This window comes from Tamandua tetradactyla, chromosome 1 (genome assembly GCF_023851605.1).
Source record: "Tamandua tetradactyla isolate mTamTet1 chromosome 1, mTamTet1.pri, whole genome shotgun sequence".
Lineage (NCBI taxonomy): Eukaryota > Metazoa > Chordata > Mammalia > Pilosa > Myrmecophagidae > Tamandua > Tamandua tetradactyla.
The window spans coordinates 19,264,811-19,283,252 of record NC_135327.1 but is presented as its reverse complement, the minus strand read 5'-3'; the positions used below and the strand labels follow the sequence as shown (position 1 = coordinate 19,283,252).

At 42.4% G+C, this 18,442-nt stretch overlaps 1 protein-coding gene across 1 annotated transcript; it reads right to left on the bottom strand.

Moving 5' to 3' along the window:
* Positions 1 to 792: 792 nt before the first annotated feature.
* Positions 793 to 11,516, bottom strand: PXMP4 (peroxisomal membrane protein 4). Its single transcript, XM_077111156.1, has 4 exons — positions 11,268 to 11,516; positions 5,303 to 5,365; positions 3,627 to 3,825; positions 793 to 1,238 (listed from the first exon to the last, which is right to left on the bottom strand). The coding sequence occupies exons 1-4, from the start codon at positions 11,378 to 11,380 to the stop codon at positions 975 to 977; spliced, it is 639 nt and encodes a 212-aa protein (XP_076967271.1). The 5' UTR covers positions 11,381 to 11,516; the 3' UTR covers positions 793 to 974.
* Between the last annotated feature and the right edge of the window lie 6,926 nt (positions 11,517 to 18,442).

Genomic DNA, 18,442 nt, shown 5'->3' with positions numbered 1-18,442 from the left:
TTATTTTATAGGAAACTGAAGCTCTGAGAGTTTAAGGGCCTCACCCGAGGTTATACTGTGGCTGAGTGGAGGCTCAATCCCAGGTCTTCTGGCTTTCAGTCTACACTGTTCTCTAGATTTTTCTGCAAGGATGGAAGTGTTATATATCTGCAAAATCCAGGGTGGTAGCCACTAGCACCTATGGCTCCTGAGCCCTTGAAATGTGGCCGGTCCTGATTGAGACGTGTTGAAAGCGTAACATATACGCCCAGTTTTGAAGACTCAGCACCATTAAAAAAGTAAAATGTCTCATTAATTTTTATATTTTAATTACATAGTAAAATGATAAAATTTTGGAAATATTGGGTTTAAAATATTATTAAAATTAATTTCACCTGTTTCTTTTCATGTTTAAAAATGTGGCTACTAGAAAAATTTTAATTACATACAAGGCTCGTGTTGCGTTTCTATTGGACAGAGGGACGCTAGGCCATCTCCAACAGAACACCACCTGAGAGAAGGCGCTCAGTATTTTTTATAAAAAAAGATATTAAGTTTCTTAATTAAAAAAAGGATCTGCAATCCACTGCCAGTCAGCAAAGAGTCTTCTGCTACGAAAGAAGAACAAAGAACATACCCAGTAGAAAGACCCCTTCGAGCCCCTCCTCTGAGCTCGATGACCCCCCGAGGCTCAGCGAGGGCCCGGACTTGTCGCCGTCACTCATAAGTCAGCAGCACCGCCAGAGGCAAGCCCAGGGCTCCTCAGCCTGACTCGGGCACTTTGTTCTACCACTCAAGAGTACCTGGATGGGATGTGACAATCAGTGCTTTTACTTTGGTAAATGGACCCCAGGATAACAACGATTAGAGACTGAGGCCCATGGTCTTGGGAAGGCAGCTTCCCCTGGGAGGGTTTTGCTGATACAGCCAAACCTCGAGCCACAGCCGGCCACCTCCTGGAGCCACTTCAGCGGTGGGAGCTCCCGGGGGCCACATCACTTGGAGGGGCGGCCCTTATTGTAGAAGAGAAAGTCTGAGATGTCGTGCCACGTATTGCTGTCCTCATACAGGTAGGTCATGGAGGACTGCAGGGAGGGCTGCAGCGTGGGCCGGTGATACTCAAAGAGCCACAGCACCAGCCCCCACACCACCGCGGTGAACACCGGGAATGGGTCCCACCTGGGCTCGGGGATGTAGCCCTTCTCCACACCCAGGCGGCACAGGGCAAACAGGACACGTGACATCAGGTACATGTTGATCTGCAGGGAGGGAATGACGGAGGTTACTGGCAGGCATTGCTATTGGGAAACCGGCCCCCACTCCCAGGCTCTGGGGCACCTACTGTGCATTGGTGGGTGTTTCTCAAAGCTGGCATGCAAGATGACTTGAACCAATGGGCTTAGTGTCACTAAGTGTCACTATTTACGTCTTTTATTTAGTTTTCCTTTTCACTAAAAAATTTTTAAATCAATGCATTACACAGTTTAAAACTGAAAGGTCACCTGACACCAAAAGCATGATCCACAGAAGGAAAAATAGATAAATTGGACCTTATAAATATTGGAAACTTTTGCTCTGTGAAAGCCCCTGTGAAGATGATGAAAAGACAATATGCATACCAGGAGAAAAATAATTGTAAATCACATGTCTGACAAAGGATTACATATAATAATATATATATATATTATAATAATATATATATTATTATATATAATAATCCTTTGGGATATATAATATATTATTATATATATTATATATAATAATCCTCTGGGATATATAATAAAGAACTCTCAAAACTCAACAGTGAAAAAACAACAACAAAAAACAATTCCATTTTTAAAAATGAGTAAAAGACATTAATAAACATTTTACCCAACAGGATACACACGAAGAGGGGTTTAACATCACCAGTCATTAGGGCAGTGCACATTAAAACCATAATGAGATATCATTATATACCTAGCAGAAAGGCTGAAATAAAAAAATGTGATAAACCAAGTGTGGGCCAAGACGTAAAACAACTGGACCACCCATAAATTGCTGATGGGAATGTAAAACGGTACAATCACTCTGCAAAAGAGTTTGGCAGGTTCTTATAAATCTAAACATGCAATTACCAAATGATGCAGCAATTGCACTCTGGGGCACTGATTCCCAAGAAATGAAGACTCATGTTTCCACAAAAATCTATATATGAATGTACATAGCAACTTTATTTTTAAAAGCCAAAAACTGGAATCAGCCCAGATGTACTTCAGAAGGCAAAAGGTTAAGCAAATGCTGGTACATCCATACCATGGAATGGTACATCCATACCAGCGATGAAAAGAACTGAGTGAACTATTGATACATGCATTAATTCGCATGGGTCTCAAGGGCATTATGCTTAGTGAAAAAAACCAATTCTAAAAGATTACACCCTGTATGCTTCCACTTACCTAGTACTTTGAAATGACAACATTTTAGAAATGGAGGGCAGAAATCCCAGGGGGCCAGGAAGGGTGGGGGGAGATGGGTATGGTAGGAATTCTCAGACTTTGGAACTTCAAGAACCAGTGACATCCTAATGAAAAGGAAAATTAGGAAAACTTTCTCCAAGCGCAAGATGCGTTTACCCTTAGACATCGCAATTTCATTTCTAGGAATTTCTCTTATGGACAGAGTGACAAAGCGCATGAAGACATCTGGACAAAGATGCACACTGCAGTCTGTGTGACTCAGCAAAAGACAACACCACTTAATAGTTCATCCAGAGGGCACGCGTTAAATCAAAGCTGCCCCATCGGCAGATGTTAAAAAGGATGAGGGACTGATTGGGAAAGGTCTTCAAAAATACATATATACATGAAAAAAAAAGTGTAGCATAATCTCATTGGCGGAAAACCCCTGATATACATACAGAAACAAGCACAGGCAATTTCTGAAAGGCTACACAAGACACAGTCAACAGTGACTCTCAGGGCAGCAGGCTTGAAAGGTGGAGGGAGAATGGGGGACTTTCTTTTCAATGTATTTTTCTATTTTATTCACAATCTATTTCAAGCACTCACAAGTGTGCCAGAAATACAGGAAGTGTTTAATCTGTAATTTTTTTAAAAAGGTGAACCTGTCTTATTTTTATAATTTAAGAATACTTAAATTTGAGGGAAGCAAATAAAGTGGCTACAAGGCTTCCTTTTGTCAAAGAAGGACATTAAACACACACAAAAAAACTAGCATTTGGTTCATCATTTCATTTAAGAAAAGAGGGGGTGGGTGGGTAGGATTTGAACCTAGAAAAAGGGGAAAGGGCAGGTCACATAATAAAGCAATCCTTTGAGTGCAGTAAATTTTGTTTTATGAAAACTTTACTCCAGGGCCACTGGTTTTCTCATTCCACTGCAGAGTGGTTAAAATTTGTTTTTCTTTTTCGTTTTTGCCTCAAACAGCAGCATGCACATTGATTCAGAGAACTTTGGGATTCAATCAAACTACTTATTTCATAGATGGGGAAACTGAGGATGGAAGTGACCTTCCCAAGGCCACACAGGGATGGTGAATCCCAAACTCTCGGAGATGGAAGGGAGCTAAGAGCTCATCCTCTCCAACCCCCAGCCGCACTCTCTACGGAACCACACCACTCCCCCGGGGCCCAGGAGGCGCTTTACCTGGCTGTTGATGTTATTGTTGACTCCAAACACCAGCCAGCCCCCGATGAAGGCGGCCAGGAACGAGTGCGCCTGGTGGGTCTTGCCCTGCAAGCGGGACTGCAGGGTGCAGAGCCCCTTGTAGGTGGACACGAAGCAGGCCAGGTTCCGGGAGTGCGTGTAGGTAGCCTGGAGGATGGTCCGCAGCTTCTCCCGGAGGCTGCACAAACACAGGGAGTCCCCGTGAGGGCAGCCCAGGTGTTCCCAGGGCACCCGCCCATTGGGCATGCAAAAGCGGACCAGGCAAGAAGTTCACAGGCTTTTGCTCATTCAACCCCAGGGCTCCCCACCCCACATCCACAGGGCTGTTTCCTCAACTAGATTCAAACCATGACTCAACACCCGTCCTCAGAGAAGCTTCCCTAATCACCCTGCATACAAGAATGCCCATCGCATCCCATCCCCTTACCCTGCCTTTCCTTCCTCATAGCTCTAGCACCACCTAACATTTATGTTTATTATTATCTTTATTATCTGCCACCCCCAGCCCTTGCCTAATGGAAGCTATCAGGGAGCAGTGTCTAGAGTTGGTTCGTTTGTCCTCAGGACCCAGGAGAGGGGCTGGCACAGAGTAGGTACTCAATAAAAAATTTTTTGAGTGAACAGGTGAAGAAATGAATAAGTGCCCACTACATGCTGGTTCTAAATGATGCACACAATCCAGGTGTCCATCAACAGATGAATGGGTAGGCAAAATGTGGGACATGCACCCAACGGATCATCATATACATAATAGATAAAATATAATACACATAATATATATTGTATAAGAAAGAATGAAGTTCTGAGTGTAAGAAGCAAGACACATAAGGAAAATATTGCTTAATGTCACTTATAAGAGATGACATTAGAAATAGCAAATTCATAGATATAGAAAGTAGATTAAAGGTTGCCAAGGTATGGGAAGAGAAGGGAAGAGAGAGGACATGTCAGAGAAAATTTAAAAACCAAACCATTCAGAAGGCAAAAAGCCAAAACAAAAATAAATAAATAAATAAATAAAAACAACAAATTTATTTTAAATAAATAAAAGCAAAAAGATTAAATCTTGCAAGCTGGACTTGGCCAGTAGGCTTCTCGCATGTGGTTCCTATAAGCTCCAGGTGAGGCTGCATACATAAAAACCAGACCACAAGGTGGTTCTGAGAAGGGCGAAGAGTGGAGAGTTACGGGCAATCAGAGGAAAGACCAAGAAGCTTGAGTGAAGGAAGGGAGGTCAGAGACAGTTTCCCAGAGGAAGTATGCATTTCCAGGAGGAGGTAAAGGTGAGACAGGAGAGGAAAGGGCATTCCTGCAGAGGGCACAGCATAAGCAAGCTTGTGGGGGTAGAACCACCCCTGGCGTATGCACGGAACAGCAGCAAGCCCTGTGTGCCAAGGGCACCCCCAGGAGGGCCCTGGGAAGTAGGGGGTGGGATATGGCCAAGACCAGGCTGCAGAGTGCCTTTAAGGCCCAGCCTGGAAGTTGGACTTCTTTGCAGGGCAGAGAGGAGTCAGTGAAGTTTTCGAGCAGGGGATAATGGGGATTGGCGGGTAGGGGGACAGGCTAGACCCAGCTAGGAAGCTACTGCAATCATCCTGGCACTGAGGGCCTACTACCTCTCTCCCAGCGTGGGGGCTGACCAGAGGGATGGGTACCTGCCACTCCGAAAGAGAAAGGTCATGACCAGCGCGTGAGGGGCCCGGATTTTGGCTCCATACCTGTATAAACAGAAGAAAACAGTTACTATATTGTCACAGTTTCTTTTTGAGCTCTCTCTCTCCACCCTCATCCCCTCTTTCAACTCCTAATCCTAATACCACTTTGGGAGAGGAAATAATGCTGGTTTTTGAGTCAGATCTGGGTTTAAATCCTAGTGCTGTCACTTCCTGGTAGTGTGGCCTTGGGCTTGTCATTTAACTTCTCTGAGCCTCACTTTCCCCAGTCTTAAAAATAGATAGATGGGCAGTCCAACAGTGGCTCAGTGGCAGAATTCTCACCTGCCATGCCAGAGACCCAGGTTCGATTCCCTGAGCCTGCCCATGCCAAAAAAAAAAAAAGCAGATAGACCCAGAGAGCTGGCTATACTTTCAATGGAAGGAGGTGATTAGGTAAAAGGCCTCCACCCTCCCTGCTCTACTGGTTATGTGAAGTTTTTCCCTTGGCTCCATCCTGACTTTCCCGCTGCAACAAACAGTCCTCAAACTCAGATGGGAGCCGGTTACTCTCCTATTCACAGGATACCACTGTATCCTGAAAAAGGGATTAAAAAGGATTTAACAGACATAATGGCAAGTACAGGGTGGGTGGGTGATCCTGTTCTGAACAAATTAGCTGGGGCAGATAGAGGATATTTTGGAGACAACTGGGAAAATTTGACTATCAACTGGACAGTAGTCAATAGCATAGAATTACTATTGATTTATTACATGTGATCGTGATAATTTGGCCATATAGGGAAGTGTTCTGAGTTTCAGAGATGCACAATGAAATATTTAGGGGTGAAAAATCAAAGTGACTTAAATTTTACAAAAGTTCAAACATGACAGTGGTCCAGGACTGCCCAGGGGCCTCCCTAAATGAATGGCTTTTCTTCACAAGCAGCATTTTCTTTTCCACCTCCAGGCCTTTGCTCAAGCTATTCCCTCTGCCTGGAATGCTTTCCTGACTCTGGCACATTCCAGCTTAGCCTTCAAAGTATCATCATCCCCTCCTCTGTAAAGCCATCTTTGATCACTTGGCACTGTCACAGTAGTTTTGAGATATATTCACACAGCATTTAAACCATCCAAAGTATAAAATCAATGGCTCGCAGCATTATCTAATTGTGCATTCAACACCATCATCAATTTTAGAACATTTTCATTACTCCAAATAAAGAAAGAAAAAGAAAAAGAACACCCAAAACATTCCACACCCCTTATACCCCGATATATATATATATAAAGACATAAATATATATATATATATATATATATACATGTTTTTATTTTATTATTCATCTACCCATAAACTGGGCAAAAGGAGTGTCCGTCACAAGGCCTTTACAGTCACACGGTCACACGACAAAAGCTATATCATTATAAATGATTATCAAAAAATCACTGGAGGGCGGGCCACGGTGGCTCACTGGTAGCATTCTTGCCTGCCATGCCAGAGACCCAGGTTCAACTCCTGGTGCCTGCCCTTGCAAAAAAAATAAAAATAAAAAAATCACTGGACCACAGCTTAACAATTTTAGGTATTTTCCTCTAGCTATTCGAATACACCAGACACTAAAAGAAAATATCTATACATTGAGTCAGTAGCATTAATCATTTGCCAAATCCTAATTTCTCAGTTATATCTCCTCCCTCTTATCTGATCACTCTCTCAATCTTCAAGGATATCTGGGCAATGACCATTTTAACTTCTTCATGCTAGAAAGGGGTGTTGTCTTATTGTGTAGGGGAATGAAACTGCTTGATGTTCTTGGAGAGGTTAGTACCTCTCCATTTCAGGACTTATCTGGCATAGGAAGAATCTGGGTGCCTTAAGTTTCTGAAAAAATAAACTTTAGTAAGAAAGACCTTTATAGTCTTAGACAGGGCCCGGGGTGTTCTTCTGGATTCTTAGGAACACTCTTGATTGGGGTTTGGCCTACTGTGGCAATTTGCAATATCTGGATGAAGCTTGTGTAAGAGTAACCCCAGAATGACCTCTTGACTTTATTTGGAGTCTCTCAGCCACTGAAACTTTATTTTGTTTTGTCTCCTTTCTCCCTTTTGGTCAAGAAGCCATTCTCAATCCCATGATACCAGGGCCAGGCTCATCCTTGGGAGTCATGTCCCATGTTGCCACAGAGTCTTAGACCCACTGGGAATAATGTCCCACACAGCGGGGATGGTACTGAGTTTATTTGCAGAGTCAGGCTTAGAAAGAGAGAGGCCACAACTGAGCAACAAAAGAGGTTCTCTGGGGGTGACTCTTAGGCATAATTATAAGTAGGCTTAGCTTTGACATTACATTAAAAAGTTTCATATGGGCAAGCCTCAAGATCAAGGGCTTGGCTTATTAAATTAGGAGTCTCTAATGCTTGAGAGAACATTAGGAATTCCCCAGGTGGGGAAGTTTAATAGTTCCACATTTCCCCCCAGTCTCCTGAAGGAACTTTGTAAATTTTTTTTATTTTCTGCCCCAAACACTCTGGAATGTATCAGGGTATTACATTAACCTGTACAAAAGAACAAGATCTCATTCCCTATCCTAGGTTCCATGTAATCATGTTGCTTAAGTAAACTGACCAAGACAGGTTAAACTAGATAGTATATTACAGAAAGTTTAAATTTGGGGTCAAATAAACATCTCTTCCATTGGTCTCACACAGAAGTTGAAGTTTTAAAATACAGACAATATCATCCTTTACCCTGTATTCCAAGTTACCTTAGTCCTGACCATGTCCATTTCAACCATATCTCTAATTGAAGTCTGATCTCTTTTTAACCTTCTTTAACAGTTGCTTTATGGAGTAATGCTGACTTTCAGAGTGGCAGAACTCTCACTCTGAGTCTCAGGTTTCACAGAGATATCCAAAGTGCATAGCGTCTCAATATTTTAAAATAACTGTTAAAACTCAAGAATAGGGTGGGCAACGGTGGCTCAGTGGCAGAATCCTTTCTTTTTTTTCAATTTATTTTTTAAATACAGAAAAAACAACAAATAAACTCAAACATTTCTATTTTGATCATTCTGTTCTACACATATAATCAGTAATTTGCAATATCATCACATAGTTGCATATTCGTCATCATGATCATTTCTTAGAACATTTGCATCAATTCAGAAAAAGAAATAAAAAGACAACAGAAAAAGAAATAAAATGATAACAGAGAAAAAATAAAAGATTATACATACCATCCCCCTTACCCCTCACTCTCATTGATCACTAGCATTTCAAACTAAATTTATTTTAACATTTGTTCCCCCTATTATTTAATTTTATTCCATATGTTCTACTCATCTGTTGACAAGGTAGATAAAAGGAGCATAAGACACAAGGTTTTCACAATCACACAGTCACATTGTGACAGCTGTATCATTATTCAATCATCCTCAAGAAACATGGCTACTGGAACACAGCTCTACATTTTCAGGCAGTTCCCTCCAGCCTCTCCATTACATCTTGAATAACAAGGTGATATCTACTTAATGCATAAGAATAACCTCCAGGATAACCTCTCAACTCTGTTTGGAATCTCTCAGCCATTGACACTTTGTCTCATTTCACTCTTCCCCCTTTTGGTCGAGAAGGTTTTCTCAATCTCTTGAAGCTGAGTCTCAGCTCATTTTAGCATTTCTGTCCTATGTTGCCAGGAAGGTCCACACCCCTGGGAGTCATGTCCCACGTAGACAGGGCAAGGGTGGTGAGTTTGCTTGTCATGTTGGCTGGAGAGAGAGGCCACATCTGAGCAACAAAAGAGGTTCTCTTGGGGGTGACTCTTAGGCCTCATTTTAAGTAGGTTTGACCTATCCTTTGTGGGGTTAAGTTTCATATGAACGAACCCCAAGACTTGGGGCTCAGCCTATAGCTTTGGTTGTCCATACTGCTTGTGAGAATATCAAGAATTCAACTTAGGGAGGTTGAATTTTCCCCTGTTCTCACCATTCCCCAAAGGGGACTTTACAAATACTTTTCTACTCACTGATCAAATCGCTCTGGGATTCATCGGCGCATCTCAGTGGCAGAATTCTTGCCTGTCATGCCGGAGACCCGGGTTTGATTCCCGGAGCCTACCCATGTGAAAAAAAACAAAAAACCAAAAAACTCTCAAGAATAGATGTGATTGCTGTAATTGTCACTGTCGTTTAATTGTCTGTCTCCCCTCTTGGACTTAAGTCTTTACTGATGAGGGCGGCATCTCACCACTAACCACTAATGTGACTGCTACCTTAGAGCACCCCTGTGGGGGTGCATTTATTGTTTCCATTTTTCAAAGGAGGAAACTAAGATCCAGGAGAGCTGAAGAGATTCGCCCAGGATCACCCAGCTTTTAAATTCTGAGCCCAGGGTCCTGACTCCAGCGATTGCCTGTTCTGGCTGGGAAAGTCTCCTGGGATCGCAGGAAGACTTGGAGTGAGGGCAGGTATACAAACTCAATATTGTGTAATGCCTGCAGGCACCAGGGCCTGTGTGGCTCCTGCTTTTTCCTGAGAATGCCTTGGCAATCATACTAAGGTGTAGGTGATAAGGCTCAACAGGTAATGGTTTCTCTCTGATTCTGGGTGCCCACAGATGCCATCCTCTGGAGTCAGGCATCCGTGTTTTGAATCCTGGCTTTGAACCCTGACTAAGTAATGTGACCTGGGCAATGAGTTTACATCTCTGAAGCTCAGTATTCACATCTGGAGATAGGGACAATGGAAATACCTTGACCACTTCTTCACTGACTCAATAAATATTTATCAAGAGCCTAGTATGTACCAGTAGCCAAGAATACTATCTTTAAGAAGCTCCCTTTTTATACTGAGAGAAAGACAACGAACACGATTCATAAGGGAACTCTTTGGTGTGTCAGATGGTGACAAGTACTGCGGAGAAAAATAAAGCAGGAAGAAGGTGAAGAGTTGGGGATGGCCTCACTGAGGAGGTGACACTTGAGCAGAGGCCTGAAAAAGGTGAGGCAGACACTGTGGATATAGCAGACATAATAGCCAACAGCTTATTATAAACCAGGACCTGAGTCACACGTGTTGAGTCACACATGTTGACTCAGTCCTCTGACAGTATGTTATATGTATATTATCTTCATTTTACAAAAATTGAGGCTCAGAGAGGTTAAATGACCTGGCCTAGGATGCCACAGGCTGGTGGCACCAGGATTCAAATTGAAGCAGATTGCTCCAGGGTCCACAACCTCACCACCATGCTGTACTGCCACTGGGACTCAATTCCAAGAGGACACAGCTCTTTGGTTAGTTCTCTGCTGTGTCCCCATCATCTGGCACAGTAGTCCTTTAATAAAAGGTAGCTCTTTTGCATGAGGTTTAAAGGAGGCTGAGCTCTCCTCCAAGTACCAATAATCCCAAGACCTCCTTCAGATATGGTGGCCAGGGCATGAGCAAGTATTTGCCACTTCTTTTACATATGCTGTCACTCCTGAGGCGCAGGAGCCACGAGTCCCCGTGTCATTTGGGAAACTTAGCACTGGAGTCATACAGAAGAGGCATGAGAAGTGGGATGAAAGCCCATGGGGCAATTCATTGGGGAAGCACAGACAGGAGGCAGATCGGACCCCTGAAGCCACAGAGGCCCACGAGCACATAGCAAAGCAAAGGCAGGTGAACTGGTCCAACTCGGAGGAGAGAGAGAGAGGCTGGCATGGAAGGCGATCAAAGCAAGAGGGACAGGTTGCAAAGCACGGAGTATCCCAGATACACGGAGTGGGAGTCACAGCTCAAAGCTAAAGAAGGCGCTTGGAAGCTAAAACCTAGCACCCATTGAGCACAGAGTGGACGCTGAGACCTAAACACACACGAAGGCTGCCCACGGGTACTCAAGGCAGCGGCGCCTGGCCTCGAACCCGAGCCTCGGATCCCATCCAGACCCGTCCCTCAGCTCAGGCCCGGCGCGACGGCCCAACTCACACCGCCCCGTTCCGGAAGCCCTTGACCACGGCCAGCGCAGCGTGGTAGCGGCGCTTGCGCAGCAGTAGGTTGATGGCGAAGAGCAGGGCCTGCAGCTGCCGCGGAGCGTCCATGGCACCGTTTGCTCTCCGGGCCAGGGGCACAGAACTGGACGCGCACTGACAGCCCCCTGGCTTGACAGCCCCCTGGCTTCACAGCCCCACAGAGCCGTCCTCCCTGCCGCGGCGCTGCACCCACTGTCAATCACTCGTAAAGAGCCAATCCAATCACTCAGCGCTCTCGTCTCAGGAGGGAATGGTATGTCGTCTTATCGGAATAGCGGTCTGATTGGAACAGAAGGGAGAGCTTGTAACCAATCACACAGGGCCCCGCCTCTCTCGGCCAGAAAACCATTTTTCGGTTTACTTGTAGGCTTGCTAGGAAGGAGGCGTGTTGCCTGCGGGCTTGGAAGGAGGCAAGTTTCCTGAAAGTGGACAGCCCCTCTCTGGAGTTGAGATGGGGTGACTCTTAGATGGTCACAGGGGAAGGAAGCTAAGTCTCATCTTTACACATGCCAGCTCTGATTGGGTAACAATGACCATAAGGCACCCTCCGTGTATTTATAATAAATAAATTTAGTATTAAAATCTAAACCCCTCCTCAAAACCCAGCGTGATCTGGCTCCTGCCTCCCTCTCTAGTCTCACCTCCCACCACTTGCCCCCATTCACTCCTCTCCAGCTAAATAGCCTCCTTGCTGTCCTTAGAGCATGTCAAGAACTCTCCTGCCTCAGGACATTTGCACTTGCTGTGTCCCTGCTTGGTATGCATCACCTCCAGCTCTGCCCATGGCCAACTCCTTCTCAACCTTCAGGTCTCAGGTCAGATGCCACTTCCTCAGAGAGGCCCTCCCAGTTATCCCACCTAGAATAGCACTGCTGGCTCTGACTCAATTACACTGTTATATTTTCTTCATAGTACTTTTGAATTCTTTGAAATTATGGTTGCTACATGTTTGCTGCCTATTGCTCCTACCACACTGTAAATTCCACAAAGGCAGAAGCCTCTTTTGTCTCATTTTCTGCTATAATTCCAGCACTTAGCACATGGTAAATGCCCCAAACACGCTTGTTGAAGCAATATACAGTTTCAGGCTGTCATCTCCCAGAGCATTGAGGGATGACATTTACCTATGACACCACTGTGTGATGGCTGTGACCCCTGAGGGTGACCTGGGGCACTTGTGCCATGTGGTATTTATCCCTGATATTATTGTCTGGGTCTGGGTCAGGACTGTTAGTGAAGAAGGTAATTGTGCTGAGCCTTTTTAATCACTAAACAAAGACTTTCTGGGTTTTTTTTTTGTTTGTGTGGGTGTGTGGGTGCATACACGCGTGCTTGTGAGCTAGTTTATTCTGTTAATTCTTTCTCCGAAAATAATGAAAATACTAGATAAAATATAAAAATATCCTCTTAAAAACACCAAAATACTTAAAAGCTGGGGAATGTCTAGGCCAATTGTTGGATGAAAGCCAGTAACCAGACGGTTATTAGGAAGATGGGAAGATTGGAATTATGGGGCACCAAAGCCACATGTGGGCATTTGCCAGTTTTGAACCAGTAGGCTTCAGTTCATCGATCACACAGGGCGAGAGGGACAGAAGTGCAAATCTTGGGCCTGCCCATGGGGAGGCTTATAGCAGAGTCTCTTCATATTAAGCTGAGATTTCAAAGGATTTCACCCTCAAATCTAATGTGATATGACCCTGCTGCGCACATGACACCACTGGCCCAGAACTGCTGAAAAGGCTGCCTTGCTGCTGAGCAGAACAGTTGAAGAAAAAGGAAAGGGAAATTTTTTCAAATCCCTTCCTTGGGCGGGTGTGACTATTGATAAGGCCTTTTGCATCCTAAGGACAGAAACTGGTAGCCTAAGAAATCTCAAGCCATGAATTGTGGCCTGACTTGAGGTGATAACTGGCAGGCAGAGCCCCCAAACCCTTGGCTAAAGCAAATGGGAAGTATCTCTGGAGAAGGCTATATCCATCTTTGACTTGAGGAACCGCTACAAATAATTTTTTCAAGGGTAATGACCAGCACACAGTCAGAGATAATCAAGCCTCCAGCACAACATGAAGAAGATTCAACAAGTACATCAGACAGCAGAAACAGGTCAATACAGATTTCAAATACTATATTTCACACACGGGCTTTAAAAATTGTGCTCACAAGATTTGATAACTGCAAGGAACAGAAAACTCTAAAAAGCAGTATGACAAATTTGAAAAGGAACCGAACAAAACTTCTAGAATTATTACTTGCTACACCTACCAAGAATCGCTCACCAAGTTCTGATATAAGGCTCACCATGAGCAGAGGGTGTTTGAAAACTATTCAGTTCGGCATGTTTTTCCTGGTCTTATATTTTATTAAGCCATTTATCACAGTGTTCTAGTTTGCTAGTTGCCAGAATGCAATATACCAGAAACAGAATGGCTTTTAAAACGGGGAATTTAATAAGTTGCTAATTTATAGTTCAAAGGTTGAGAAAATGTCCAATTAAAACAAGTCTATAGAAATGTTCAATCAAAGGCATCCAGGGAAAGATACCTTGGTTCAAGAAGGTCGAAGATATTCAGGGTTTCTCTCTCATCTGGAAAGGCACATGGCAAACATAGTCACAGTTTCTCTCTCAGCTGGAAGGGCACATGGTGAGCAAGGCATCATCTGCTACTTTCTCTCCTGGTTTCCTGTTCCATGAAGCTCCCCGGGAGGCGTTTTCCTTCTTTATCTCCAAAGGTCACTGGCTTGTGGGCTCTCTGCTCTCATAGCTATGTCATTCTTTTCTGCTCTCTCTCAATCTCTTATTCCCCAAAATGTTTTCTCTTTTATAGGACTCCAATAAATCAATCAAAACCCACTCAAATGGGTGGAGACATGTCGTCACCTAAACCAGTTTAACAACCACTCTTGACTAAATCGCATCATCCAGGGAGATGATCTGATTACAGTTTCAAACATACAGTATTGAATAGGGATTATTCTACCTTTAAGAAATGGGATTTTGATTAAAAGCTGGTTTTTCTAGGGGGCATACATCCTTTCAAACCAGCACACACAGTGATGAAGAACATTTTCTGCCCTCAAGCAGCTGCCAGGGTGCAAAGGTTAAACAGTTACCACAGTGGAAACACTTATGCTCAGTGATGCGTTTTAATTTTTTACGACTCTGAGTTCCTCAGGGCAAGTTCTGTTTATTTACCTAAAGAAAGTCCATTTATTTATTTAACAAGCACATACACATGTATGTAGGGCTTGTTTCCTAAGAGCTTTATTAGCACTTCATACGCATAACAACTCTATGAGGAACGTACTATTACAATGCCCTTTTAACTGATGGGGAACTGAAGCACAGAGAGGCAAAGTAATTTGCCTAAAGTGATACAACTGACTTGGAGTCAGGATTTGAATACAGGCCTTTTGGCTCCAGAGTCTCCCACCTTAACTGGTAGGCCTTGTGGCCTCCTACCAAAAACAACAAACCTGACAAGATTCCAAGACACAGCTTTGCTTTGTGTGTTCTTATTTTCTTCCCCTTGCAGCTGGGAGTTTGGTTGAAGCGGCTTATGCTACCGTAAGAAAACATGGTCTTTAATAGTTAGGCCCACCTGATCTGCATCAAACAGAGAAACAAGTCTCTTTGTCTGGGTGAGAAGGTGAGTTATTACAGGTGCACATTTTAAGGAATGGAGGGAAAATTTTCCAAGCCCAGTCAACGGTGAGAAAAGGGGTCTTGGGTTTTTATAGTCCAAGGAGACAAAGAATTGACAAGGGTCCAGAGAAAAACAAAATAAGAAAGTACCTCCTTCATTCTTGTTTGGTCAGCACGTACCTGTTTTAGGGCCCCATTTCATTCCTGCAAGCAGAGCAAGGGAGGATTTTATTATTGTAACAGAAAAGGAACAGAGACCAAGTTAAATCAACAGCAAGCTATATCAACAAGGACTTTTTATGCTTAAAATAACTCAAGGCTGCTTGAGTGAAAAGATCTATTGAGTATTTTTCTTAACTATCTGGCTATCCCTAGAGAGAAGTTACATTTTCTGGAGTGGCTAGAGCACTCATTGTGGAAGAGAACACTGGAAGTTCCCCAGACTTTCCCTTCTCTATACCTGGTCCCAGGCTTTTGAAATAACCACATTACTCACCTCAGTAATCTCTAAGCTGTGATTTATTTGCTCAATGCCAACCAATTGGCCCTGGGAGAGTGGGACAAAGAACTGGCAGATATGGGTAGAGAAAGAGAGGGAAGTGACAAGTGGAAAGTCCTAACCTTCTACCTTAATACACTGGAAAAAGAAGAGCAAATTAAACCCGAAGTAAGCAGAAGGAAAGAAATAAAAAAAGAGTAGAGCAGAAATTAATGAAACAGACAACAGAAAAGCAGCAGAGAAACATCAATGAAACCAAAAGCCAGGTCTTTGAAAAAATCATATCTTTAATTGGAGTGACAAAAGAGAGAGAGAGAGAGAGAGAGAGAGAGAGGGAGAGAAGACTCAAATTGTTAGAATCAGAAATGAAAGGGGGGTTACTATTTCTTACCCTACAGAAATTAAAAGAATTATAAAGGAAATTATCAACAATTGTATGCCAAGAATTAGATAAAATGGAAAAATTCCTAGAAAGACACAAACTTCTGAACCTATCACAAGAAGAAATAGGCAATCTCAAGCTGTAAATAATGGAGTCAGAGAAATTTTCAACCAGCTTTGCTCTGAGGATATAACAAGAAAAGTATTGAAATGAATTTTAAAGAAAATAATTTAATCCATTTCAGAATTTAAATGAATTTCATCAGGTGAAATGAGCCAGGACAGGTATTCAATCTTGAGAACTACACAAGGCATCCTAAAAGTCTAAGTGCAGTTTAAGCTCTAACTACTTAAAAGGTTACTATCTGCTATCATCAAACATAGCTACTTAAACTAAAAATTTGTTATCCAAAAGACAAAACTGAAATTTAAACAGCTAACTTTCCAGACGATGTCTTCTGTGACTTTGCAACATTTGTGTTTCTGAGGTTATTAAGTTTAAAACTGTTCTAAAACTTTTGGGATACCTTTGATGTGGTAGAAATGTTAAGAACAAGAAATTAGTTCCATGGACTTACTGCACTCTTTTTATAAAGGCCTTCTTCTATGAGTACCGAATGAAAAATCAGCCGCATGAAACTACTTCTTGTCTCATCTCATGATTCTTTGGCTGCAGAAATGGATCAGCCAATGTATCAGTTAATTTTGTTATTCTAGAAATAAACTCGTGTCCACTTTTCAAAAAAAAAAAAAAAAGAAATAGGCAATCTGAATAGGCCCATAACAAGTGATGAGATTAAAGTAGTAATAATAAAAAAAACTAACCACATTATCACCACTATTATTCAACATTGTGTTGGAGGTTCTAGCCAGAGCAATTAGACAAGAAAAAGAAATACAAGGCATCAAAATTGGAAAGGAAGAAGTAAAACTATCACTGTTTGCAGACGATATGATACTATACGTCGAAAACCCCGAAAAATCCACAACAAAACTACTAGAGCTAATAAATGAGTACAGCAAAGTAGCAGGTTACAAGATCAACATTCAAAAATCTGTAGCATTTCTATACACTAGTAATGAACAAGCTGAGGGGGAAATCAAGAAACGAATCCCATTTACAATTGCAACTAAAAGAATAAAATACCTAGGAATAAATTTAACTAAAGAGACAAAAAACCTATATAAAGAAAACTACAAAAAACTGCTAAAAGAAATCACAGAAGACCTAAATAGATGGAAGGGCATACCGTGTTCATGGATTGGAAGACTAAATATAGTTAAGATGTCAATCCTACCTAAATTGATTTACAGATTCAATGCAATACCAATCAAAATCCCAACAACTTATTTTTCAGAAATAGAAAAACCAATAAGCAAATTTATCTGGAAGGGCAGGGTGCCCTGAATTGCTAAAAACATCTTGAGGAAAAAAAACGAAGCTGGAGGTCTCGCGCTGCCTGACTTTAAGGCATATTATGAGGTCACAGTGGTCAAAACAGCATGGTATTGGCATAAAGATAGATATATCGACCAATGGAATCGAATAGAGTGCTCAGATATAGACCCTCTCATCTATGGACATTTGATCTTTGATAAGGCAGTCAAGCCAACTCACCTGGGACAGAACAGTCTCTTCAATAAATGGTGCCTAGAGAACTGGATATCCATATGCAAAAGAATGAAAGAAGACCCGTATCTCACACCTTATACAAAAGTTAACTCAAAATGGATCAAAGATCTAAACATTAGGTCTAAGACCATAAAACAGTTAGAGGAAAATGTTGGGAGATATCTTATGAAACTTACAATTGGAGGCGATTTTATGGACCTTAAACCTAAAGCAAGAACACTGAAGAAGGAAATAAATAAATGGGAGCTCCTCAAAATTAAACACTTTTGTGCATCAAAGAACTTCATCAAGAAAGTAGAAAGACAGCCTACACAATGGGAGACAATATTTGGAAACGACATATCAGATAAAGGTCTAGTATCCAGAATTTATAAAGAGATTGTCCAACTCAACAACAAAAAGACAGCCAACTCAATTACAAAATGGGAAAAAGACTTGAACAGACACCTCTCAGAAGAGGAAATACAAATGGCCAAAAGGCACATGAAGAGATGCTCGACGTCCCTGGCCATTAGAGAAATGCAAATCAAAACCACAATGAGATATCATCTCACACCCACCAGAATGGCCATTATCAACAAAACAGAAAATGACAAGTGCTGGAGAGGATGCGGAGAAAGAGGCACACTTATCCACTGTTGGTGGGAATGTCAAATGGTGCAACCACTGTGGAAAGCAGTTTGGCAGTTCCTCAAAAAGCTGAATATAGAATTGCCATACGACCCAGCAATACCATTGCTAGGTATCTACTCAAAGGACTTAAGGGCAAAGACACAAACGGACATTTGCACACCAATGTTTATAGCAGCGTTATTTACAATTGCAAAGAGATGGAAACAGCCAAAATGTCCATCAACAGAAGAGTGGCTAAACAAACTGTGGTATATACCTACGATGGAATATTATGCAGCTTTAAGACAGACTAAACTTATGAAGCATGTAATAACATGGATGGACCTAGAGAACATTATG